We start from the raw sequence: 26969 nt of genomic DNA, 5'->3' as shown, positions 1-26969 counted from the left end.
CTCCAGTGGATCTCATCCTACCTGTCGGGAAGATCCTACCAGGTCTCCTGGGGAGGCAAACTGTCAGGCCTTCGCCAGCTCTCCACTGGTGTCCCACAGGGCTCCGTCCTTGGATCCCTCCTCTTCTCTCTGTACACCACCTCACTTGGACCAATCATCACCTCCCATGGCTTCTCCTATCACTGCTACGCTGACGACACGCAGCTGTACCTGACGTTCCCCCCGACCAATCCGGGGATCTCAGCTAGGATTGAGGCCTGCCTCACAGACATCTCTGCTTGGATGACCGAGCACCACCTCCAGCTGAACCTCGCCAAAACAGAACTCCTCATCATCCCGGCTAAACCCTCCATCTCCCACGATCTCTCAATCACCCTGGGATCTGCGACGGTGACCCCTTCATCCTCTGCCAGGAACCTCGCATGGATGACAAGCTTTCCCTCACAGCCCACATTGCTGCGGTCTCCCGGTCAAGTAGATTCACCCTCTAAAACATCCGGAAGATCACGAGATACCTGTCTGAGCATTCCACCCAGCTGCTAGTCCAAGCACTTGTCCTCTCAAAGTTGGACTACTGCAACTCGCTGTTCGCCGGTCTCCCAGCATGCGCAACCCGCCCTCTCCAGAGGATTCAGAACGCAGCGGCCCCTCTGGTCTTCAATCTACCCAGATGCTCCCATGTTATCCTGCTCTTCATCTCCCTCCACTGGCTTCCCATCACGGCCCGTATCAGATTCAAGACTCTAGTACTGACCTTCCGAGCGGTGAACAGGACTGCACCCGACTACATCAAGTCTATGCTCCAGCCTTACACCCCCACCCGCCACCTACGGTCTTCTTCTGACAACCGTCTGGTGGTCCCACCGCTCAAGAGCGCCCGGTCCCAACACAAGCTCTTCTCCTGTCTGGCCCCCCAATGGTGGAATCAACTCCCCACCTCCATCAGAGACACTGACTGTCTCCCCACCTTCAAAAAAAGGCTCAAGGCGCACTTGTTCCGGGAGTACAACGGCACTTAAGAATGTTTGTCTGGACCTGATGTTTCCTCCAGGATCACAATGACTCTTATTGAAAGAATTGTTGCTCTTTTTGGTTAGTTGTAACTGACTTAAAACTATTGTACTTGGTGTGTAATATATTTTGTTGCTTGATTTATTCCGCAGGTACACCCTTGCACCTTTTCGAGGTTCATGTTGTTTAATTGTATCTTGTTTAACTACATGCTCCTATGGTTCTTCCCTTTGGGACTTATTTAGTTTTCACAATGTATGCTTCATGTTTTGGTTACCCGCAATGTTTGGGGCTATCTCGTTGTTATGATCAGTGACCTATGCACTTTTGTAAAGCTCCCTTTTGGAAGTCGCTTTGGATAAAAGCATCTGCTAAATGCATACATGTAAATGACATACATTTTGTGTTTGCAAAGTTTGCTGCTTCAGTTGTTGTGTTGTTGATTCATGTTGTTACTCGATTATTGTGCAGTGATCAGATGGATTTTAAATAAAAGCTTCATGGCACAAAAAAAATCATTATCACAAAAACCTAAATTATTCTGTATTTGGGCCCTCCCTTAAAAAGATCAGTTAACAAAATGTCATCAGCACATGGGAAAGTGTTAATGGGTTCTTGTCAGGTGAAATCCCTATAATTCTGATTGGATTATAAGAGTCGGTTGATTACTATAAGGCCAATTAAAACCTTTAAAACGTATGAAATGCATATTATTGTTTTCGAGTATACCATAGAAAGGCCCGCAGAGTGCTGAAATCTGTGTTCTTGTAGAAAAAGCACGAAACTGGTCTCAATGCTCTTTTTGCGGTTGTCTTGCGTTTGGCTTTGCACATCGTTCTAAGATTTTGACTGACACTGTGACCATGTAGAGTCAGGTATGTTTTTGTAGCCTGACCCATGTAGCAATTGAAAAATCGATCTCTATCTGTCTTATACTGTTCGGGGTGTGTGCCGTGGGTGGTATGGACCCGCCCCTCCTCACGTCATGCATGCATTTTGAAACAGTATCCGCTGTTGGTGATCGGAAGCTCCTTGTCATCACGGCCGCCTGGACCAGACAAGAGGTAAGAATGTGTTTGAAAATGTAATTGTAGTCATCCATTTACAAATGTAAGTGCCCTAAAGGGCATATGCGTCCACAGCTGTGTGGTAACAAAGACATTGTTTGAATGTGTATACTTTATTTCATCATCATAAAGGCCTGCACTGATGCTCTTTTTCGTTGTTGGGACAACTCTTATTGTCAGTAGTTGCAGAATATGTCTTATGATAGGTATCTTTTCGCCATTATGGATTAATTGTTCACATTTGTCTTTCCTCTATTGTTCTTGAATATTCCCCTACATCTATCGCTGGTCGCTGCAGAGTTGAATCCATCCAAAGATGCTTCCTATAAAGTCACTTCATAGCTTAAAGGACAAACGAGCATTGTCTAGAATCTTGACCCTATAATTTGGTAGAGAGCGAGCTTCGTGTGGCTGGTCTCTTCCCCATTTTTTGTGCTATTCCATAGTCCTTCGGAGTAATGTCATCGAATGTGTCGGACAGCACGGTTGACATTACTTGCTCGAAGGTGACTCAATACTGAAACACTTTCTCCGGGAATCGTTGGACAATTCGAATTCTCTAGACTGTGAGAAATGTTTCTTTCCGAAATGGTTTATTACGGGATGTTTGGATATTGGCACACAAAACGGATGGCACGTGCACGCGCAGCTCATTGAATTGGATGGTAAGATTTACGAGGATGCTGTTATACCGCGTGCTGTCAGAGTGACATTCAAATGAGAAATTAGCTACTGAGCAGCACCCAGCCCAGCACTGCATAAACCATTCACGACGGATTATTGATTGTAATCTTGGCGTGCATTTTGCCCATAGCCTACAGCTGTTTCCTCCATAGATGCCGCTCTAAATAGCTTTTCAGCAGCCTGCCCTTGAGTACCCAACTTGCCCAGCAACAAGAGAGTAAACATTATCTGACTTCGAAGTTTCATTTAATATTTTTATATTGTTTTTCAGTTGCTTCATGGAAAAAAAGTAGGCCTATGTGGGTACACTGAACGTCCGTGGATGATACCATGAACCCGGCCGCAAGCGGCGCTGCCGACGCGGCACAGCAGCGGCAGGCGGACAATAGCAACAGAAAGCAACAGAGAGCCTCTTCTCCGGCTGGAGGGAAAGAGACAGGATCTAAATGGACACAGAAAAGCAACACTCAGGCTAAATCGATCACGTCAAAACAAAGCGGTAGAAGAAGCAGCCGTGGTCAGTCGCCCATTTCAACCGCTACCAGCAAAGAAAGGCAGTCATTCAAAGGCGCGGCTGCTGTCCAGGCTACTGGTACTGAAAGCCCTACACAGATCAGGGCCGTGACAAGTGAGTCAGCCGAAGAGCGCACTAATATTCCCGAAGATACACGTTGCACTGACTTATTGTCTCCAACTAGGGGAGAGCCGACCCGTGTTGTCTCTGACCAGCCTTGTTCATCGAAATCGCCCAAATTAAAAAGCAAAAACCCGAGAGGAGACTGTGCTTCCAACGGCCAAAATAAAAGCTCCAAGAGCACCGTGGGCTGTGGGCCTGGGTTTTGGAAAGAGGGGTGCTTACAGTCTGAATTGATACAGTTCCATCTGAACAAGAGTTTGGGGGAAAAGGTTGGGAAGATGCAGACAAAGACGTCTCCGGCCTCCGAACCGGAATTGTCCCCCGAGGCAGCTATTCATGAACCAGTGCCTCCCCTGCCCGACCAGAGATTGCAAGATGAAATAGAGAAACTAGAGGATGAAAACGAAGAGTTGAAGGTAAACTCAAATGCCTGTGTTTGTGTTTAGCCACGGTATATCGTGTCTTAAATCGATAATATTAACCAATAATCGCTATCATTTATAGAATGAAATACAGGAAATGCGCGCAGAGATGGATGAAATGCGAGACTCATTCTATGAAGAAGACGCTTGCCAACTGCAGGACATGCGTCGCGAGTTGGAAAGGGCCAATAAGAATTGCAGGATTCTTCAGTACCGTCTGAGGAAAGCGGAGAGGAAGAGGCTCCGCTTTGCCGAAACTGGTGAGGTGGACGGGGAACTGCTAAGGAGCTTGGAACAAGACCTGAAGGTATGGTGCTCAAATGTTTGTTCAAGATTAACATGGCAGTATAGGGTGTGGTGCTAGATCAATAGCTGATGTTTTGTTGTTGCGACTCCCAGTGTACTGCATTGTCTTGCATTGCCTCACATTGTTTTCTATTCTATTTTTTATCTAGGTGGCAAAAGATGTCTCAGTGAGGCTGCACCATGAACTGGAAAGTGTGGAGGAAAGACGGACAAAGACAGAGGAGGAGAATGAGAACCTGAGACAGCAGTTTATACAAGTGGAGGTGACCAAGCAAGCTCTGCAGAACGAACTGGAGAAGGCAAAGGAGGTACGACTGAATGTGCATGTGTCTGTGTGCGTGCATGCATGTCTTGGTGACATAACTTCCCCTTCCTTGAACTTGAAAAAGAGAATTGAACCTTCTTTTCTGTGTAGCTGTCACTGAAAAGAAGAGGGAACAAGGACGTGCAGAGATCAGAGAAAAGGGTTCCGCAGACACCCATAGAAGTGAGGTTATGCATTGCGTACATTAAAAAACACATTTGAATTACCACGAATATCAATGAATCCGGGTTCATTTTCATAGTTCTTGAAAAAATGTCTAACCCTTCACAGGAGGAAAATGAGGACCTGAAATGCCAACTGGCCTTCATCAAGGAAGAGGCAGTCTTGATGAGAAAGAAGATGGCCAAGATCGACAAGGAGAAGGACCGCCTGGAGGTCGAGCTTCAAAAGTATCGCTCCTTCTACGGAGATTTGGACAGCCCCCTGCCCAAGGGTGAGGCGGGGGGACCACCAACCACACGTGAATCAGAGCTCAAGCTCCGCCTGCGTCTGGTGGAGGAGGAGGCCAACATTCTGGGGAGGAAGATCGTTGAGCTAGAGGTGGTTGATTACTGATTGATTTAAGAAAACACACAACATTCAGTGACGGCACACATGGAAATGACTCATCAAGTGACAGACTCATTTTGGCCTCTGCCTCTCGCCATAGGTGGAGAACCGTGGTCTGAAGGCAGAACTAGAGGACATGCGTGAGGATAGCCTGGCAGCATGCGGCGGGTCGAGGTACCACAGCTCCAAGCTGCAGGGCGAAGCTCTGTCAGAGCTCCGGCAGCAGCTGCAGCTAGTGGAGGACGAAGCAGAGCTGCTACGCAGGTAGGACTGGAAAACCATAACATCACACAGGACAGAGCCTGTTTTTCCTCAACCTGGGTGCAATTGCCCCAATTATGAAGCTCATTGGTTTGGTTAAAATATGACCCACTGAAACCCATTAATTAGATATGTAAACACACACACCTAAACACATTGATTAGGTAAACCAGATCTAATTTTACAAGGTGTTTTATCGGTATCCATAGTACATTTTCCCTCATGTCCTACAGGAACTTAGCTGACGTGGAAGAGGAAAACAAGAAGGTAACGAGTGAGCTCAACAAACTCAAGTACAAGGAGGGCTCTCGCCATGGAGCAGGAGGGGCTGGGGGGGGAGGAGGAGCAGATGCTGCCAAGATGGAGATCCTCCAGGAGGAGCTGAAGGCAGCCAGGCTGCAGATTAATGAGCTGAGCGGCAAGGTGATGCAGCTGCAGTATGAGAACCGCGTGCTGCTGTCCAACTTGCAGCGTTACGACCTGGCCTCGCACCTCGCCCTGCACTCCAGCCCTCGGGACAGCGACGCTGAAAGTGACGGGGGTCGCGACGACGGCTCCTCGTCGCCTCGCCTTCTTCCGCCACACCGAAAGCGCGAGGGTCCTATTGGAGGGGAAAGCGACTCGGACGAGGTGAGGAACATGCGTTGCCTGACACCGACTCGTTCCCTCTACTCCCCAGACACCCGTTTTTTATCCCGGAGCCTGAAAGACAGGCAGCAGATGATTGACATCCGCATTGAGGCGGAGAGACTGAGCCGAACCATAGACAGGCTCATAGCTGACACCAGCACCATCATCGCTGAGGCCAGGGTCTATGTGTCCAATGGGGAGCTGTTTGAGGAGGATGAGGGGAGTCGTATTCGGGAGCACGAATTGTTGTACCGCATCAACGCCCAAATGAAGGCCTTCCGGAAGGAGCTACAGGGATTAATTGACCGGCTGGAGGTCCCCAAGCCTGAGGGCAAGACAGATGAGGAACCTCTATCTGTGAGTAGGAGGGAGACCCTCCTCATACTGTTAGTATAAGGACAGAAACAAATATGGAAGCCAGCCAGTCAGACAAAAACATGTATGCACATGCTCACTCACTCTTTCACTCACTTACTTACTCATTCAAGCACTTCTAAAGCTGTCCCACCCACTTTTGAAAACGAACCCACATCCCCACTTTTAGTGGTTTTATTCAAATGATCTAGACATTTAAAGCTGGGTTAGGCAAGTTTTGCGAAGCTTGCTATTTTTGCTTCTGTTTCACAAGATTCAAACCTAAATATCTCACCCCCTCCCTTCAAAGCCACTCCCACAAAACTACAGTAACGCACATTAAGTGCAGGGGTAGAGTGCGTGCAGGTAGGTAGACAGACAGGTAGCCCGTCCAATCATTAGTCAGGGTACGGCCTAATGATTTGTAGTGTTTATTACAGTCTTGCGACACCCATAGATGTCAGATTGATTTCATTTTACCGTTAAACCTTTATATGTATTGGTTGCTATCAAGATGTGGAGTCAGGTGGCAGAGCGGTTAGGGAAGCGGGCTTGTAATCAGAAGGTTGCCAGTTCGATTCCCGGCCGTGCCAGATGACGTTGTGTCCTTGGGCAAGGCACTTCACCCTACTTGCCTCGGGGGAATGTCCCTGTACTTACTGTAAGTCGCTCTGGACAAGAGCGTCTGCTAAATGTAAATGTTTATTTAGGCAAATATGACAAAAAGTGAATCTCAAACACACTAGATATCATGCCTTTAAGATCAGGAATGAAAATATGGTTCATGTTTCTGTTATTATTTCTGTTCACTAACAGCCTTCTTCTGCTCACTCCCTGTACAATTCCATTTTTTTACATTTGCGATCCTAACACATCCTTCTTTAATCCAACCCAACCAGATGTTTCAACCTATCATTTTACTGATCCTTATACTTGTCCTATTTTCATCACTTTCTTATGCCACCATTTTTAAGTTGGTGTTTCTTTTCACCCTTTTCTTTGTTCTGTAAAAGTACACCTGCCCATATTACATCTGTTACACCTTTATTTGTCTTTACTTTTTTTTTTTTTTTACATACACAAGGTCACACTAGGTACAGGAGGCTCTTTCTTCATTTATCATGATCCAACTCAGACGCTCTCAACCAATACTGGGGACATGTCACATCAAAGAGACACATCAGTGTATATGAGGTGAGTAGAGGACTACTGAATGTCTCTGTACTGTATTTGGAATCCTTGCTACAGTACTAAACATCTGTTATTATACTAAAACTCCAGGTTGGATGTTCCTGGATGTGTATCTTCATACAAACAAATCTGATTTAAGTTAAAAGTTCTGTTAAAAGTTATATTATCAGTTGATGTTGTACGTTTTATGGGTACTAAAGGTCAGGCAGGCCCCGTCGCAAGTATAAATATACTTTGTGACTATAGTAACACCAGTATGCTGTAGTCTAGTCACCTGTCTTGAAAAAAGAAGTAAAACATTTAAAAAGCAAATGTTGCAAGCTAATGAGCTGAACAATGTAAATGTAAAAATGACTAAATGTAACATATCTTCTCAAAGTGAGATGCTGTCTGCTCCATTTGTCCTCTTTGTTTTCACCTCTTGAATTTAAATTAAGGGGAGACATCATGTCACCTTCTGACAAACTCGAGGTATCCCAGTCTTTTCACTCATGGTATCATTGCTGCCTGCTTAAAGCTGTAGATTTTGTCAATTGATCTCACTTTATATATTGTATTCTGAGTCCTTCTCATAGACTACCAACAATGACTGAAGCCACACAGGAATGGCTTTGTGACAGCAGTCTTAACTACTTACCGAGAGTATCGCTCGGTCGATACGTTGAAGCCTCAGTTTGATATCGGCATGACTGAACCGTCGAGGTTACTAAGTTGTTTATTATATGGCATTTTTAGCTCTTTTCATTTAAAAAATGCTACTGAGCAACCAAACCTAGCAATCTGACTAGCGCGTGTCGTTTTTCTCTCTTTTCACACTTTTCTGCTCTTTTAGAAAGTTAATAATTTCCTCGTCGCTGTTGATGTCTTCATTGTCATCTGGATAGTAAAACTCCTCTATATCGCTCATTTTGAAGATGACATCAGAGGGCAATAAGTATCCGTGTCAGACCGCAGATGACGTCAGAGGGCAATAAGTATCCGGTCTTACAACAATTGGAAGCCAGGAGTAGACTGGGTGTGTGGGATTGTTTATATAACTATTCGGATTGCTCCAGAAATGCGGGCGGGACCGGTCATTTACTCTCATTCCACCGCTGGATAATACGTCATATATTATGACCAGCTCTGAGGGGGAGATGTGTGCGTGCGGAGATTTGCAGCTGTCGCGCAAGTAGGCTACTGTTTGGGCATTATTAAAATGACATGTACCTCGAAAAGTTTAATTTTTGTGCGATTTCATTTGCGCGCAAGACTACAACATAACATCGCCTAAGAAAACAGCCTTTGGAAAACAACTCGTTTGGTTGTCAGTCAAACTCATCTTTTGGCACGAACAGGTAAGACATTACTGCCTAGAAGACCTAACCAAGTGCCATAGTTTTAGGGTAGCCTGTTTGTCAGTAAAGTAATGTCAACAAGGTTGTTTACTAAGAACATCCAATCCATGTTGTTCTTGATGGAGGATAGTCTTCAGTCAACATGTTGTGACATTAATGGGCAAAAGCTAGCCCTGACGTCAAAGTTCTGACAAAAACGTGATGGGTATTGCACGTAAACGTAATGAGTGCCACCGTCACACTGGACTCCTATGTGGTTAGCCACAAATCAAAGACAAGCGATATATTGCAGCTTCTGACAGTACTGATACGTGATTAATTAGCCTGTTCAAGTTCTGCGCCAACCTTTCTCCGTTTCTACCAGCTGGTTATTGAAGGAAAATATATACATGGTTACAGGGGTAAAAATACTCTGCAGCCCTTACATTAGTGGGTCATGTATATTTTTGGCAATGACTCTGTCTACGACGGAGTCGTTACTGGGTGCCCCTGACTACACAAGCAGCGAAATAGTTCCTAAGAATCCAGAAGTTTATGGTTACGTAATGAAAACGCGTCTACGATTTGACATGCAAAGACGCTTGGAGACATCTGTAGGTGAGGGAATGTACAGTGAGACCTCCGCAGACTGTCTCACACCAGAATGACAGCTTGACCTTGTCAAGCAACGTGTGGTGACATGGAGCGGACAAAATGCGCCTAGTGGCTGCTGCGCGAACGAAGCGGTGGTGGCTGCCGTAGAGAACAGGCGACAAGGGAAATGTCCGGGGTTGGTTAATTAACGGCTGCGGCTACATACCGGTCACCAGTAGGCTGTCATTTTGTGTTTGCTTGTTACTGGTTGAGAAATGTGGAATGCTTTCGGAAATGGGTCAGGGTTGCACGGGGGTGGTGGTGGTGGTGGTGGTGGCGGTTACGTGCCAGCTCAGGGTTGGGAATTCGTTCCGTGCTCGAGGCTGGGCAGAGAGAGTGGCAGGGGGAAAAGTTGCAGTCCGCTTAGAAGGTTCTCATCTCCCCCCACCGTCGGCCAGTTCTTCGACCAGCTTCAACCGGGGGTTGGAACATCACTTGAGGATGCTCGAGCGCAAGTTCGGAGGCCTGAACCCCAGACTCATGACACTCGCATAATTTTTTTTTTTGAAGACTTAAAAAAACGCCACGGACAGGACAAGGAGGAATGGATGCGAGAGAAGGAAATACTTTTAAGACAAGTTGCTGATATACAAGTAAATAAAGTTAGCTGAGGACTAAAAAGGAAATTGCTCTCCAGCTGACAGTAGGATTTGACTCTATCATGTAAAGGTGTCTTCATTTTCGTTTTGCAGGGTGGGGAGAACAGAAGGCTTTTGTTAGACCTGAAATCGGTTTTGGAAGAGGTACAGGGGGAAGTAAAGAGAGAGGAGGAGAAGAGGAGCGAGCTACAACTGCAGTACACAAGGGACAGATGCGCATGGGACTTAGAGAGAGCAGAGCTGAAATGCCGAATTGCACAGGTACAATAACAACAACCATTAACGTCATGATAGGCATTCCTATGTAATATAGGTATTTGAGTGACTGTGCTTGTGTGTTCATACTTTAGTGAGATTCAGTGAGCTAGACATCAGCTTACTGAGCTAATGCAGTTTACCAAGTAGGCCTACCTGGGTTAGGATACCATGCATGTTGAATAGGCAGTCATTTTTTCTTTCTCCAACAACTCTCCCCTGCCAGCACTCAGACTCTCAGATTATATGTCTGAGGCCCAAGATGCGTAAATGTGGTGAGTAGGTTTGGGGGTCACACTTATCACTCAGGTATTGAGGCGATAAGTCTTCCTGGCACCCCTTCAAGCTCCCACTAAGATAAAAGCTCTACACCCAAAACGAGAAAAGCTTAGTGTGTCCCCCTAGCCAGATCCACAGTTCACCATTCACCAGTTTCTGCTCTCTGGATGAGCTATTGTGAACAGCTGCAAGTCAACAATAGGCTAAATGTTTCTTCAAAGGAAGAAAGAATTGCTTAGGGTTTTTTTCCACTGTGGAAAACAGTGGAACAACCAAGACAGAATCAGATTGAGCAGGCAGTGTGCTGGTGAGTGTGTTTATCTGGCCAGTCAGAAGGGAAAGCTGCCGTCTTAATGCCCCTCTGACTTTTATGCCACCATGCCAATGTGACTGCCAGGGAGTTGTGTTTGTGTGTGTATGTGTACTGTGACTGTGTGTGTGTATGTTTGGACAGTACAATATGCACCTGCATATAAATCCTTGTCCATTCACACTGTGTAAACTACATCCTCTAGCATGTGATATTTCATACTTGTCTTGCCCAAGTAACCAGTATTTGGTTTACTGTGTAAGATAAAAAACAGTTTTTTGACTTTTCTATGAGTCCAAGTCAAGTGAGCAACTTTTCTCTTGAATTCAAATGTTGTCCCCTTTAGTTTCGAGCTAGTGGGTATACACTAGAGTATGATTACATAAACAGAGAGGGAATGTTGGTTTGGCCTTCTGTAGAGCTATGCTGGGAGGAGTGAGCTCCATTGTAAAAACTGTTTTCTCCCTTCACCACATCCTGCCACAGTCTAGTTCAAACATAAGCTGCTCCTCCAAGCCCCCGGGCCCTTCCATCAGGCATCCAGTGACGGATATTTGCAGACATATTTTGCGCATACTTCTGATTTACTAAGACAGAAGCATCTCCCCCCTTCCAGTTACTCTCTTTCCCCACCCTGAGGAATGTGACATTGTAAGTCTTTGGCTGTGTGTCACCTATTTATAATGGGACACACCATGGGGACACAGTCCCCTTTCTGTGTCTGTCTTCAGTATGTAGTTAGTGTGTATGTGTGTGTGTGTGTGTGTGGGGTTAATGTATAAGTATGTTAAGAGAAGAGTCAGTCTGCCTTCCTCAGGCTATTTCTGTGCACTTCTCTGTTTTTGCACTCCTTCTTTGTATGTTTATGTTATGGTTTGAAATAGACTGTGGACAGTTCCAGTCATCCTTCCTCTGCAATTGTGGAAAGAGTTCAAAGCACTGGGACACAGACAGAACTGCTCTGTTCTGTCTCCATACTTCATGGCCCTTGGCCGCTTGCAGAAATAGCTTCTTGACAGAGAGAGAGCTTTATGGTGGAGGTTAGGCTATGTTGCTAACATGTCCCAACTGCAGCATAAAAAGATGCATTGTCCTGGGCTAATTCAAATTCAAAGCTGCATATTTCATTATTTGACTCCAGCAGAAAAAGCAAATGTCCTCCAACTTTAACCTCAACCCCTCATAGCAGATTTAAGGCCTGGTTGATCTAAGCACAAGAAAATTACAACAAATGTCTTAACCATATTGAAATATTACATATTTACATATTACATTGAGACATGTTAAGGTCATTCTTATCTAATTTAACTACTTCTCTTGTATCCTCCCCTGTCATGGACACAGGAAGTAGGTGATGACAGGTTCTGGTGTGATATCCTGGGGAAGCGAGAAATTGTCCATAATCCTCAGTGAACTCCACAGGATGTTTTAAGTCTCTTGTTTCTCTCGCCTCCTCTCATGTCTTTCTTTCTTTCCCCTTGTCCCTCTGGTCCCTCACTTCCACCATCGCTCTCTTCTTGCCACACCTTAATTATCATTCTCTTGCTTCCCTGATGTCATTCTGACCCCCTCCCTCCCTCCCTCCCCCCCCAGCTGGAAGCTAGAGGAAGTGCAAGTGGGCTTGTCGTGGTTGGGGGTGTGGGTGCGGAGGTGGTGCAAGGAGGTGGGGTGGGGCCCAGTGAGATGCTGCAGAGGGACAGGGAGGAGCAGCGACAGCTGCTTGCCGACACCCACACGGCCGCCATGGACCTACGTTGTCGCCTGGATCTCAATGAGCATGGCTGGCTCAAGGAGCGCTCCGAGCTGTTGGAGCGCTTCGACACTGAGAGGAGGGAGTGGGAGAGCCAGCTCAGAGACATGCAGACCAAGATAGAGGAGGTGAGATGAGAGCCGACCTGAGTCAAATACTGTACTATGCAACAGTAGCTTGTAAACTTTCTGATCAGTTACACCCAGAGAGCTAAACTAGTATAGATGACCTCTCCACTCCTATATTGTTTTCCCAAACTGATCTCACACTTTGACAAAGTCTAATATTATTACAATTAAGATTTTGGCCAACTGCATCCTGAATTTTGGGTTTCGGCCTAGAATTTTCATTTTGGTGCATCACTAATAATGCCACCAGTATAGTTATGTGTTTGTCTACATGTCAATAGAATGTTTAGTAGATGTGGTCATTCACACATCACACATGATGTTTTTCATCTCATCAGCTTAGCAAATAAATGAAAACACGTCCATAAATGTGAAACATTGTTTGGCCACATGTCCTCCGGAACAGTGGACAGCGAGCTTACAGATTAGCAATAGATGTACAAAAATGTGAATTCTTTAAATAGTATACTGTTTATAATTCTAAATACTTCCGCATTGGAAACTAAAAATGCAAGACAGTAAACAGTGGTATGTGGTGCTAAACATGCCTGCAGATCGTGCCATCCGGTGCCTATTTTTTGCACAAGACCTGCACACATCAAAGAGATGCTACCCCATCCATAGCTTCAAGCTATTTCTGTCAGAACATGTGTCCTGTACCTTCAGGGCAAGGCTGTATTTCAGACCTGTTGCATGTCACGTGCTCTCATCAGAGTGTTGCTAATTCATTGTTTGTAATTCAACTGTGTGTTATGAAAGATGAGTGAGAGGTTTTTGGTAGGTAGCTGGTGGACATAATGCTGCTTTTCCCGCAAAATAATGAGCTGCCTGGATGCAAAATCTGAAAGGAGAATAACCAACAATTCAACCCATGTCTGTAGGACCCATTGTATGTCATTGGCTTTGTGTCACGGCTCAGTTCCCAGTCCTCACCTGTTAAGATATTTAAAAATAGGCAAGGAGGTGGAGGGTCACAAGGAAAGGTGGAGCAGATGAGATGCGAGGGAAAGGGAAAGTGTAAGAATGGAGGCTGGGAGAGTTGGGTAGACGGGGAGAAGAGGTAGAGGAGGGGTAGAAAGTCTGGCCTTTAATTGGAGAATGGGAAAGGTCACTGAAATCTCATTAACTATTTGTTTACCAATGCATTTATGTGAACTAAAACATTTGTCAAGATGCATACAACGAGCCAAGGGGAAAACCCAGTAATGGTTGGGTCCTTTACGTTTAAGTAAAGGATGTCTCCTTTCCTCCTCTCTTTCGTAGCTGTACAAGGAGGTGAGATCAAGGAGAGAAAGAGGAGGGAACGTTCAAGACGTTGGTCAGAGTTTCAGTTTGCATTCCAGATGTACGGGGTCCAGCTTGCTCAGTGAACCCTCGGTCTCAAACCCCCCCAGCAGCAGCTGTCAGTCTGAAACCCCCCAACGCACCAACCATAGCAGCAGCAACTCTAGCAACAATCATGGATCGGCTGGTCGCTATGGAAAAAGCATGACAAATTCCATTGCCAACTGTGTCGTCAGGAGCAGCCAGGTGGAACGGTTGGATGAACTAGGCGGAGTCCTGCAGGCGGAGGAGGAGGAGTCTGTTGGGATACAGGAAGTTGACACTTCAGAGCTGGAGGCCATCTTGAAAGGAGTGATGGGACAGGGGCCTGAGAGGGACATCATGGATAAAGATAATGTCAGAGTCCAGGCACCTTTCAGCAGAAGCCATAGCAAGGACTCTAGCTACAGCAGCGGGAAAAAAAGGAACACAACTGCTCTCAACGCTGTAAGTCAACTGCTAAAAAACTCAATCTTACCAAGTATACTTTCTTGTCCTTTCTTGTCTTCTAATTTCTTGTCCAAATATCTAATTACACTGAAAATAAGACACAATCATCTAACGAGTAACATTTCAGTGAGATTTAGGGATTTGTTTTTTGACATTGCATGTTGAATATAAGTGATAGTCTGGAAAACGTCTTGTTTTGAGTCATACCTCAGATGAAACAAGCTTTTATTTTAGCTTATTTTAGCACAACCATTGTTCTCTCACATATATATTATAATTATTTCTTTTTGCCCCCCTAAGCATCAGTCAATATTTGGGCTACATAGACAAAGTCGCTGTCAAAAGTTTTGTCTTGGTAGCGATTGAGTTTCTTGTATTTTTATTTACGTTCTGTTGCACGGTTTAGGCTGAAATTAATTATTTGTGGCAAAAAGTGCCTTTTGTCAACAAAGGGTACTCAGTGCTAGCCTACGTCATAACGTCAGCACACGTTAGCGACGACACATGGATACAACGTGCATAGATGTGCTGTTGCACAGCGAGTATCGTGCCGTGGTGTACTAGCAGCACATGTAGCACACCCTACAATTTCCCCAGAAATTGTACCCTCTCAGTGTTTCCGCTAGGATTTATTTTAGCAGTGGGAGCAGGCCTGTCCGAACCCCCACTGCATCCGAAAAACTGTTTTACGGATGAAACGGAACGGTCTGCTTAATCTGATCTTGACATATTGGCTAAACATACTGTAGCTAATAATACAATAAACCCGCTATTAATTACCTTATCTTAATGCCGTGTAACTACTTCAGCATAATAAGGCACCTAACAGGGTTTTTCCTGGGTCAAAATGGGTCTTCGGTGCTCCCCCCCAAAAAAAAGGGTATATATATTCTTTTTTTTCTTCTTCTTTCTAATCAATGTATTTATTCCCAGGTGTTTTGCATCCCCCCCCCCCCCCAAAACAACACCTATATTTCGGAACAGGTTAATGTAATAGTCTAATGTAATATTGCACTTATTTTCGTCCTATTTCCCCTAAAGCAATAAAGTTTGGCTACTTAAAGACACCTTACACTCATGAAGTATGTTCTAAATGGCATAAATGCTGCCAATTAATAATTGACGTAACAAATTATTGTAAATGGTCAGTAGCCTAGCCTATCGATTAAGGTAGGCCACTCTGAAGCATGTACACTGCCTGCTTCATTTGATCTTGATAGGCTAAGTATTCTGTAGCAAATAATAACAATAAACCCACTTTTTATTCATTAAAACTACTTCAGCATAATAATGCACTTAAAATATAAACCTGAGCAAGGGCAGCAATCGAATCAACAGACAATTTAGCTAGCAGGGGAAGAATACAAACAACGAAAATCACCAGTTAACTTGATTTACATTTGCAAGAACTATAGACTTATACAATAACAGGCTTAAAATATAGCTGCAAGCAGCAATGGCGGATTCCTCCAAAACATTGCGAACCATTGAAAAATGTATATTCTTCACAAATTGTCACTGTATAGAAACATCCATGCTGTAGACTTACCAATGGGATACCAAATCTGAAATGCAATACCATCAAGATCCACAAGGGCTTTTATTTCAAGCCAAGGAGTGAAGGGAGGGGGCTTGGTGAGCATACCCATTCCAGAAAGCCTTGTATCTTTGTGTATCAGGGCGTGGCTTGTAGCGTCACTTATGGGTGATATTGGGCCATTTGTGGTGTGGTAGTTACTCTTGACCTATACTAGAACTTTTACCATTGCATACAAAATCGGAAATGCAATACCACCAAGATCCACATGGGCCTTTGCTAAAGACCAAGCAATGAGTGGGGGCTTGGTCAGCCCACAATTGCCTGAAATGTTGTGTATGCGTCTCGCCAAGCTTGCGCGTGTGTCAAGGGAAAGGCTGAGTGTGTGAGAATGTGGAGCGCGCGCGCTGAGGGTCAGGGGAGACATTTCATTGGACATTTCCTTAACAATTAGCCAAGCATGCATTTTTCAAATATTCACCAAAATTCAACTTTTTATGTTACAGTCAACTTTTTCTGAGATTTGTGTACTAAACATTCTCAAGAGTCTTTATGAACATGTGATTGAATCAGAGTTTTTTGACTGGCGGATGTGTAAAGCATTATTTTAGCGTTAGAAATAAATTAGATTTCCTTTATTTCAATCATTTTTTAAGATATTAACTTGCCTTCTCACATGGGAACATGATGCAGTGTCTTTCACATGACACACCAAGTTTGGTGGTGATATTTCAAAGATTTGCTGAGATTTGATCCAACTTCCTGTTTGGTTGCTTTGTTGACGATTTTGATTGGCTGTACCGGACAAACGGTTTTGAAATTCAAAAATCTGTTGAAGAATTCAGTGAGGGTTGCTCTGACGATGATACCTGCCAATTCTGGGGAAGATTGGACAAAAATTGTAGGAGAAGTAGCAAACAAACGTGTTTCCTAAATCTTTATTGTACAAAAAAATCCAATATGGCGGCCGTTATAGGTTATTGAGGCTTTTTTGTTCCTCATGAGAAATAAGGCATATCTAATGAATTTCAGAATTTTGGGACAAATGGGATGCGAATGGCATCACTTTGTAAATGGAAAATTGGGGCTTGGCCGTAGCGCCACCTATGGATAATGGTGCGTCATTTGTGGTGTGGTAGTTACTCCTGGCCTATACTATCAATGTTTCAGGATTTTGAGAACTTTTTCTAAAATGCATTAACATCAAGATCCACAAGGGCCTTCACTTCAAGCCAAGGAATGAGTGGGGGCTTGGTCAGCCCACAATTTCCTGAAATGTTGTGTATGCGTCTCGCCAAGCCCGCGCGTGTGTCAACGGGAAAGGCTGAGTGTGTGAGAATGTGGAGCACGCGCGCGCTGAAGAGCAGGGGAGACATTTCATTGGAAATTTCGTTTCGCAATTAGCCAAGCATGCATGTTTAAAATATTCACCACAAATCGACTTTTCATGTTACAGTCAACTTTTCCTCAGATTTGTGTACTAAACATTCTCAAGAGTCTTCATATGAACTTGTGATTGAATCAAAGTATCAGTTTTTGACCGGTGGATGTGTAAAGCATTATTTTAGCGATAAATTGGATTTGCTTTATATCAACCATTTTTGAAGATATGAAATAGCCTTTGCAAATGGTAACATGTTGTAGTGTCTTCCTTGTGACATACCAAGTTACGTGTTGATATCTCAAAGATTTGCTGAGATTTGACCCAACTTACTGTTTGGTTTCTTTTATTGCTGATTTTGATTGGCTGTGCCGGACAAACGGTTTATAAAATCAAAATGCCATGGGATAACTTTTGTGAGGCTTGGTCTGAAGCTCATCTCTGGTCATTTTGAAGAAGATATGACAAAAATTGTAGGAGGAGTAGGCTTTCAAAGGTTTTTGATACAACCGGAAATAGCGGAAAATCTATATAACCGGAAATTGACGTCATTGAACTCGTCTTGATCCAGGGAATCCTATGGTACCTCATTTTTGAAAATCAGGCATACGGTTCAAAGTTGCGTGAGTAAACACAAGTCCAACTTTGACCCATTGGTGGCGCTAGAGTGGTTTAATGGGATACATGAAACTTGGTGTAGGTATAGAAGGAACTGTCCTTAATGTGTGTGCCAAATTTCACAAAAAGTTATCCAAGGGTTCTAGGGGCTGCCATTGACACCCATGGTACTAGAATAATAATAATAAAACTAACAATAACAATAGGTTTCCTCCTTACGGAGGAATCCTAACTAACAATAACAATAGGTTTCCTCCTTAAAACGTATTTGTGTGTATATATATATATACATTACATTTACATTTAGTCATTTAGCAGACGCTCTTATCCAGAGCGACTTACAGTAAGTACAGGGACATTCCCCCAAGGCAAGTAGGGTGAAGTGCCTTGCCCAAGGACACAACGTCAGTTGGCATGACCGGGAATCGAACTGGCAACCTTCGGATTACTAGCCCGACTCCCTCACCGCTCAGCCTTCTGACTCCCTGTATAAATATATATATATATTTACGTTTTAACGTTGTGTTCACATTTATTTATACTTACATTTATTTATTTATCCTTACATTTATTTATTTATCCTTACATTTATCCACGGTGTAACTTGCTGCAGCAAAATAAATCCGTCGTCTGCGTCACCAAGTCAGGGGGTGGGTTTAAGCCTCTGATTGGTGAATGAACAGTATTACACACCAGGCAAGCTCAACCAGTCGATCAAGCTCTCTTCGATCTAGAGGGATCTTCTATTGCCTCACTCTGCAGCTGCTAGGGGTGTGCGATACTGCAAAATGTGGTATGTGGGATACCAAGGAGTAAATACATGGCCATACGGCGCCCCTGCCAATACCAATATTGCTGATTTGCAATATTACTTTTTACTTAGAAAAGCAGTTTATCTACTTTCGTGTCGAGGGCGCAATGCCTCATAAGTTATGAAGTGAATGCAACATCAATATGAAAATTTGAATTAAAATTTAAAATTAGAATTTTCATGATCATTTAATGATTTTTCCTTTAATTACTTGTTCATTATTATGATCATAATAAAACACAGGACAAAGAGTTTTGGCAAAAATACCGTTAGTGTGTGCCGCTGAGTCGTGTTACTGCACATACACGCCGGAAACAACTCACAGCCTAGCAGGGGAGGGGCAAAGTGAGCCTGAGCGAAGTTAGATGGTGTTTGCACAAGTTACAACCACTATGATGTAAAGGGAATTGTGTACTGAATGTAGAGAACAGAAATTGAAACTTAAGTATCGATCTTATCACGCTAGTATCAATCAATCGGCTACTGATACCAACGTTGGTATCGATACTATCGGTCTTGAGATCGATTCGCACCCCTATGCTGTACCATCTCACCGAGGATCGTGAACACATTTTCATTGATGTCTGTGTCAGTCAGGGCTGATATCATTGCTATAATTTCAGCGAAGCTCTCAATATGATGTAGAAAATAGAAGTGAATTGCCAGTTGCCTGCATCTCTTCAGCTACCGACAAAACTTCGACCACTGTAGCATGCAATATTTCATTCATTGAATCCGCACTAGGTGCTGCCATCTTGAATGAGTCAAAAGCAGTCGATTCAAGTTGAACCACCAATCAGAGGCTTTAACCCGCCCCCTGACTTGGTGATGGCGGATGACGGATTTATTTTGCTGCAGCAAGTTACACCGTGGATAAATGTAAGGATAAATACATGTAAGGATAAATAAATAAATGTAAGTATAATAAATAAATGTGAACACATTAAAACGTAAATATATATATATATGTAGCGCCCCTTGAGCCTCGTTTTTGGGCTTAACTTACGTTAACAAAATACTGGTTGGGGCGCCCTGAGTTCCTTTTACTATACTTACTATTTATAATAAAATAGGTCCTTTACTTTAACAAAAATACACGTTGTTTAATATAAGCATATCACTCGGTAGTAAACATCAGTACACCAAGGTTATTATCTGCCTACCACAGTCACTTGAAAATAAAGAGAAATAAAAGTCTGTCGATTGTTGCCGAATGTTGCTAATGTGCGTTGGGCCACGCCGTGCAATCTCCCTCGGTCGATGGGCAACTCGTGGCGCACCAGCCACCTCGTGGCTTGAAGAGTAAAAGTTTGGTGAGTAGCTCAGTGTCCAGAAGAACAAAAAAGGCTCCTTGAATTGGACTGTCCGTCGAATTCGATTCCTTTCCCGTCCCAAGTCCAGTATGCACGTGCAACCTGCTGCTGAGTTATCTGACCGACAGCCCGCACATTACAGGTTACAGTCATTCAAAGGTCCCCTAATTGGCAACTCAATACTGAAACTCTGGACCCACTCTCCACCATCTTCTCCCCTCTTCTTCCGTTCCTTCCCATACATATACCTCGACAGGTCAAAGGTCAAATAAAACTTATGAGCCAATAAGCTCACAGACATTCTAATGTAAATATGAACAATCTGTTTAAACATTATTATATAAAATATATGAAACTTAACAGCATATTTATCTGAACAGAAATAATAGACAATAGAAATAATAAACAAATGCAATATGAAATAAAATACTAGCAAGGGGCTACATATATACACACAAATACATGTAACATTTATATATTTAGTGTCTCATTTAATTAGTAATTTATATATTTTGTATGTCAATTAGGCATTTCATTATATAATTAGTCATTTATTTAAGATTTGTGTTGTATAATTATTTATTTATCCAAGTATTTATTTATTTAGTTTTGGCCCCTATAATCCTCCATAAGTATGGGGCGTGTTTCAACCGAACCTGGAAAAAAATGCCTCTTCACTCAATTGGATAGACCTACAACCAATCAGAGCAACGTAGTATGTTGTTTGTTGAAAACAAATTCAACCCAAGCGCTATTTGGTGATGTGGTTGATTACGTTACTGTTGATCATCTGTCCATCATCGTATAAAGCCCGCCCTGACAATTTGATTGGTCCGAACAGCTCTTGTTCGGACATAATTTTTCCCCAACCGAGCGACCCCAGACCCAACTTCCTGACCACATATTTTTGTGGGCGGGCTAAGTTTGGCTGGCACCCAGGCTACAATATCTTCGTTTGATCCAACTTTTCAACTGAGGATGCTTATCACTATTCCCTCTTGCAGGGGAAATGAGAAGACTTCAGAAGATGAGAAATTTCATTCTACACTTCACTTTTTGTATTTTGAATTGTAAATGAGCAGCAACAAATGTATGCTTTTAAATTTCATAAATAATAAGTATGCATTTTTATATAAAATATACAGAAATATCAGTTGTAAAAATTACAGTTAATAAACTGACCCATCTGCAACCGACGCAAGCAAGCACACCCTACAATTCCCCCAGAAATTGTACACTCTCTAGTTATTATTGGGTGCGCTTGCCTTCGGCAAGGGCACAACCTTTGTTCTCTCACATATATATTTCTTTATTTATTATTATTGTTTATTTTCGCACCCCTAAGGATCCCTCAATATTTGGACTACATAGACAACGTCGGTGTCAAAAGGTTCGTCTTGGTAGCAATTGCGTTGGTTGTATTTTTATTTACGTTCCGTTGCACAGTTTAAGTATAAATTAAGTTTTTGTGGCGAAAAGTGAAGCTAACGGTGGCTAACTTGCCACAGTCAATGACGCTACTTACGTCACTAACGTGCACTAATGTGCATGATAGAGACTTTTGCACAGCAAGTATCGTATCGTGCCGTGGTGTACTAGCAGCATCATACATTTAAGCAATTCAAGACTTGCACGTACAGTAAGTAATGTCACATTAAATAATGTATTTAAACTCAAGCTTGTGTGGTGCGTCGCTGTCTTCAATGCCACAGGCTAAACTTTATGTCAAAAGGCACATTCAGTGAATGATTCCAGCAAACGTATTAATTAGCCATTTCCCCCTAAATAAATATCAAGCTTATTTACGTGTTTGGGGGCATATTTTCAGTTAGCAGATGGTACTGTTTGAATCGCGATTCCATCTGAAAAATACTGCTGGTGACAACGTCGTTAGAATAGCTTGTTTCAAAGGGGGTTTGGCTTGTTTCATAATAAACGGACTCATCTGCAACCGACGCAAAAAAGCACACCCTACAATTTCCCCAGAAATTGTACCCTCTCTAGTTGTCATAAGGTTTGTAAGGTGCTGTTATTTGTTATGTAAGATGGCTCATCTTGTTTCAAGAAAAACACTTACTTGATGTAAGAAAATAAATCGTCTTTATTGAAAAATATATATTTAAAGGCTTAAATTTTTTATATTATTTTAAGAAATCTTTAATTTTGTTTGTGGCATATTTTCCAGTGTTGACTGTATCTTCACTACTACCCTTCATCCTCTCTTCCGTTCCCCTACTTGTCTTGCACTGTCACTCAATATTCTTTCAACTCTTCTTTCCTCCTCTGCCCTCGTCGTGTCTTTCTTTTGTCTGAATCAATTTCATCATCCTTGGCTTTACCCAAGATCTAAAGCCAGATCTATCAATCTTATCTTTCATTAATACCCATCTGCCTCTCTCTCTCTGTCTAGGCTTTGAAGGAGATAGCTCGGGTCAGTGAGGAGCTGTGTAGCTACCAGGATGAGATCAGGAGGAAGGCTAAAGATAAGAGGTGAAGTCCTCGGTCCTCAGTATTTCCTCCCTAACCAGACAATATAAGGGACTAGTTGACCATCAAGCTAACTTTAGGAACTTATTTTCTCTGCAGAGTTCAATGTTAATGAAGTCCATATCATGTAATCGTTGTATAAAAGAAAGAAAACATTTGGGGAGGTATGATATATCACAAATATACCATGGGTTGTGTGGCATTTGACGGCACAAACCACGTTGGTATATTTGTGATATACCACACCCTCTGGTGGATAATTGCTTCAGTCCAGCTACTTTTTTTTAGCTACTTATCTCCCTCACACTAGGGTCAATACTGAGTTCCCGTACCTCTTGGAAGATGGTCAAAAGGGTGGGGACAAAGATAGTACCAGACTAGAGAGGGATGAGATGACCTTTGACCTCAACCAGCTCTACGCAGATCTTCGGGTCCTGGAGGAGCAGAACTGGATCACCTGGTCGGCCAATACAAAGGACTCCTGGTCTTCCAGTAGCAAGAAACAAAAAACAAACACCACACATCCCGAGCAAGAGAAGGTGGCTCCACCGATCCCCCCTCGCCTCACTTCCTGGTACCTCAGCAACCCCACTCCCCCAGAGCCAGAAGTACAGACCCAAGAATCCCTTGCTCTCAGAAAGTGCCATAGCCCCTGTGTGGTGGTGGACAGGAAGTCAAACAGTCCATCCATTGTGAGGAAGTTTGAGGCAATGCTGCAGGAGAATGAGGGCAAAGTCCTGACAGAGGTGGGTGTAGCCTCCTGCTCTGTGCCCACCAACTCTAACTGCAACTCGGGCTGCTGCCATAACCGCTGGTCCTGCGATGGCAGCCGGTTTGGCAGCAGCAAGTCGTCCACTTACGTGCCTGTTCAGAAGAGCCTATCTGAGATGAACATCCTGACCGTGGGGAGGGACAACCGATTAGACCATAGACTTTCTGATAGCCCTATGAGCTCAGAAACACAGAGGCTGGTCATGGGTGAAAATTCCCCATACTTTTTGGATCTACCTTCCCCAAATCTCCCCATTGTCTGCTCTAACACCCAGGGATCCCGGAGGAACATTACCCTTGAGCAGAAGACGGCTGAGTTCAACCGAACTCTGTTTCAGGCTGAGATGGGCCTGGGTATCGATGTGGAAGATTTGACCCCAGCAGGTGTCTCTGTGGGCTGTGAACCAGTTTGTCCAACTGTAGGTGATGAGGTCACTCCCCGGGGTGCCATAGTTGACCTTCAACCACAGAGAACAGAGGTCAAACACCAGAGAGGCAAGCCTGACATGCTCAGTGTCCAGAGTCCAGGGCACGCCCTGTCCAGCACACCATCTCACTATCCTGAGGTCAAACTTAGGAGACCCTCCCTCGACTCAAGACGTCAAGAGGGCGAAGTGATGGAAGTCACCTTTGACAGTTCAACATCTAACGTAGTCTCACATGACTCAAACGTTGTAATGTCAAACATCCCGTCCCGGATAACACGACATAGAGAAACAGAACCTGTCAACCTCAAGGCATATTGTGTGAGTGCCAGTCCAAAACAGAACAAGGCTCAACACGGAGAGAGGCCTCACCAGGCTAATGCAGGCAGCACAGCCCAACCCCCTCCAGACACCCTGCCTACGCAGGCTGGACATAGAGCCCAGGCAGATACCTCCAGACCCGGTCGTCGGATCCTTAATGACCACCCATGGAAGCCCCTGACTCTGGCTGCCTACCCACGGCCCCCAGATTCGAGGTCAAACTATGGAGCTGTAGAGAAGATTCTGAAAAGCTATGAAAGTGCTGCCTGGGCCCAGCAGTACCAGCAGAGGCAGCCCAGCCTCATTCAGGGGCCCCAACCTGGATTTAGCCAGGGAGAAGGTGACCGCATAGAGCTGATGGCTATCCTAGAGATGGACCACATGTCTCTTAACCCTGCCCCTAGAAAAACACAGACACGCTCTCACATCCACACACCCCTCACCCAGACGACCAACCACAGAGAGACCCTTTCTGTGCAGGTCAGTACAATCTACCAGTCAAATAGATGCAACCATGTGTGCATGCACACACTCTCACCATCTTAGCTCATATATGCCATTATTTTGAAAGGTTCAGAGTGTTTCCTACAAAATGTCTTTAAATTCAAGAAAAAAAGTGCACCTCGCATTCATTCTATTCTGAAATACTTTAAAACTGCCCTTGGCAGAGGACAGCACCACAGGGAATGTTGTTTATTTCTGGTATGTGCAGAAAGAGGCCAAAGCCTTGTGCAATGTGAGCTATTTGATTTTTAAAGCCAGTAACAAAGAATTAGTGGCTTAAAGTTAACTTGGAAGTTTGTCCAAACCCCCAAATCCAAAACCTTTAATCTTGGGGCTGCGTTGGCAAAGCTTTCTGGCCTTTGTGTTGCAATTTCATTGCATAAAATATTTTGCAGCTGACTCAGAGCTCCAAGCAGACCACAGGTCTAAAGATTAAGCTGCTTTAATGTCATGCAAATGTTCCTGACATCCTGGGAATAGTTACCAGGCCAATTTGATTGGGCATGGGACCAGGAGCTACAGTATCTCTCTACTTTGACTGCAGATATTCGTCCACTTTGCCAGGAAGGTTGTGGTTTACAGTAAATAAAGAATGAGCCGGAGGAGCGCTAGAAACACAAAAGTCAAGTGCTCTGGTGTAATTAAATACAGCGCTATTCTCACTGAATGCGCTTGGTTGTTTATCTTTTGGTCGATAACCTAAATCTTTCTGGTATGAACCCCGAATCAAAATCAGAATCAGAATGGGATTTATTTGCCATGAAAGTTTGCACAGACCAACAGATGAGTGCACATTACTATTGTTGGTTTATAAGTTCTTTATGAATGCTCTGTGTAACTGGATTCTTACTTTACAGGAGAGCCAAGAAACGTCCTCATCAGAGTCTGTCCAGAAGACCTTCTCCAGGCCAGCTCGGCCCGCCAACCGCCGCCTCCCCTCTCGCTGGGCTAGCCACTCCCCATCACCCTCCTCCTCTCCTTCTCCCTCCACCACTCCCGTCACACAGTCCACATTCTCTGCCCAGAAACACACCTTCTCCTACTCGGCATATCACACAGAAACAGTCATCATTTAACTGCAGGATGACTAGCCTGTGTCTAAACCAGTAGGATGCCTTCTAATAACTCAGAGACAACTTCTGATTCCCTTTTCTCCTCTGTGTAAATACTTGCTCCAAGACTGTTAATCCTACCCAACTTGGAAGTGCTTTAGCTGTGAATGAGTTCAGGACTCCTCTTTAAAATGTATTGCTGCATTAGGTTGAGTTAAAATTGCTGATTCCAGCTGTAGGTTATCTGGGTCTAGCTGCAAGAACTGTACCTGTGTGACTTCATCTTTAAATTAGTTTTACATGCGTAAACAGTGTTGCAAAATAATGAACAAGCAGTAATTCTTACCAACAGTAGAAAACATGTATGTCCCTTTTTATAAATATCAACCAAAAAGTCGGTGTCTACTTCTCTACGTGTATGACATTATTTTCAGAGTATATTTTGCGCTCTATCGCCGCATAGTTTTATGTCGATGGCTTAATTTGTAATTTACTGCTCTTAGGGGCCGTACAGCATTCAAGCATACCTACATATCTGAACAATGTATGAAATGAACAAGGCAATTTGATACTTTTATTCACTTCAAGTATATGGTTATCTAATGGATAATACAGTCTGTGGAATGAATGTGGTAAAGAAAGTTGTGAAACATCATGAAAGGGATGCCTTTGCTTTTCTTTTTGTGTAATAAATGTAAGAACATGTTTGATATTCCTTTCTTACAAATTCTGAAGTGTCCTCATGTTGCTAGAGATCCTGTAGTCATTTGAGGAAGTCATGCTGGAAGTCTGTTGAGTGCCTAAAAGTCCCAACACTAAGGGTTATCTCATCTTGCTCCAAGGGCATCCAAGGAACTTAAGCATTTACGTTACTCTGAATCAGAATCAGAATCAGAAAGGGATTTATTCGCCATGAAAGTTTGCACAGACAAGGAATTTGCTTTGGCAGGAAGGTGCATACAATAAACATATACCTCAAATTTAAATATGTGGACTAACTATACTAAGGGTACATAAACTAGCAGTACTAAGTGGGATAAATATAAGTTGCCGTGAATTACAATATAAAAATACAAAAATACAAATATTACAAAAAATACAAATGTACAAGGTACCATGTTGTGGTGCAGTGCAAAAGCAGAGTGTTTTAAGCAATAAGTCATTTGAGTCAGTGTGGTCCCTTGGCCTTGTTGAAGAGGCCAACAGTGCACCTAACGACCGAGGCAGCCATCATCGGCGCCATCTTGG

The 26969-nt window shown here is 43.6% G+C and overlaps 2 protein-coding genes across 2 annotated transcripts; both read left to right on the top strand.

The window, feature by feature from the left end:
• The first annotated feature begins 3903 nt into the window (after positions 1 to 3903).
• Positions 3904 to 7256, top strand: LOC136944229 (microtubule cross-linking factor 3). Its single transcript, XM_067237910.1, has 7 exons — positions 3904 to 4128; positions 4277 to 4435; positions 4543 to 4614; positions 4723 to 4992; positions 5102 to 5265; positions 5496 to 6254; positions 7142 to 7256. The coding sequence occupies exons 1-7, from the start codon at positions 3919 to 3921 to the stop codon at positions 7254 to 7256; spliced, it is 1749 nt and encodes a 582-aa protein (XP_067094011.1). The 5' UTR covers positions 3904 to 3918.
• A 2366-nt stretch (positions 7257 to 9622) lies between these two features.
• On the top strand, positions 9623 to 26426 carry mtcl3a (MTCL family member 3a). Its single transcript, XM_067237468.1, has 7 exons — positions 9623 to 10000; positions 10100 to 10267; positions 12444 to 12728; positions 13992 to 14498; positions 22572 to 22651; positions 22959 to 24645; positions 25527 to 26426. The coding sequence occupies exons 1-7, from the start codon at positions 9623 to 9625 to the stop codon at positions 25743 to 25745; spliced, it is 3324 nt and encodes a 1107-aa protein (XP_067093569.1). The 3' UTR covers positions 25746 to 26426.
• The last annotated feature ends 543 nt before the right edge of the window (positions 26427 to 26969 follow it).

The sequence above is a fragment of the Osmerus mordax genome, chromosome 6 (genome assembly GCF_038355195.1).
Source record: "Osmerus mordax isolate fOsmMor3 chromosome 6, fOsmMor3.pri, whole genome shotgun sequence".
Classification (NCBI taxonomy): Eukaryota; Metazoa; Chordata; class Actinopteri; order Osmeriformes; family Osmeridae; genus Osmerus; species Osmerus mordax.
Note: the sequence above shows the minus strand (reverse complement) of the source record. Positions and strands in the feature narration are given on the sequence as shown.

What these genes read in the sequence shown, in the direction of transcription:
- LOC136944229 (XM_067237910.1), top strand. Translation starts at nt 3,919, where the DNA reads ATGCGCGCAGAGATGGATGAAATGCGAGACTCATTCTATGAAGAAGAC. An exon ending in GCTTGGAACAAGACCTGAAG is followed by an intron (nt 4,129 to 4,276) that starts GTATGGTGCTCA and finishes TTTTTTATCTAG; the next exon opens with GTGGCAAAAGATGTCTCAGT. An exon ending in GAGGAACCTCTATCTGTGAG is followed by an intron (nt 6,255 to 7,141) that starts TAGGAGGGAGAC and finishes AATCCAACCCAA; the next exon opens with CCAGATGTTTCAACCTATCA.
- mtcl3a (XM_067237468.1), top strand. Translation starts at nt 9,623, where the DNA reads ATGTGGAATGCTTTCGGAAATGGGTCAGGGTTGCACGGGGGTGGTGGT. An exon ending in TGCAGACCAAGATAGAGGAG is followed by an intron (nt 12,729 to 13,991) that starts GTGAGATGAGAG and finishes TCTCTTTCGTAG; the next exon opens with CTGTACAAGGAGGTGAGATC. An exon ending in ACACAACTGCTCTCAACGCT is followed by an intron (nt 14,499 to 22,571) that starts GTAAGTCAACTG and finishes CTCTCTGTCTAG; the next exon opens with GCTTTGAAGGAGATAGCTCG.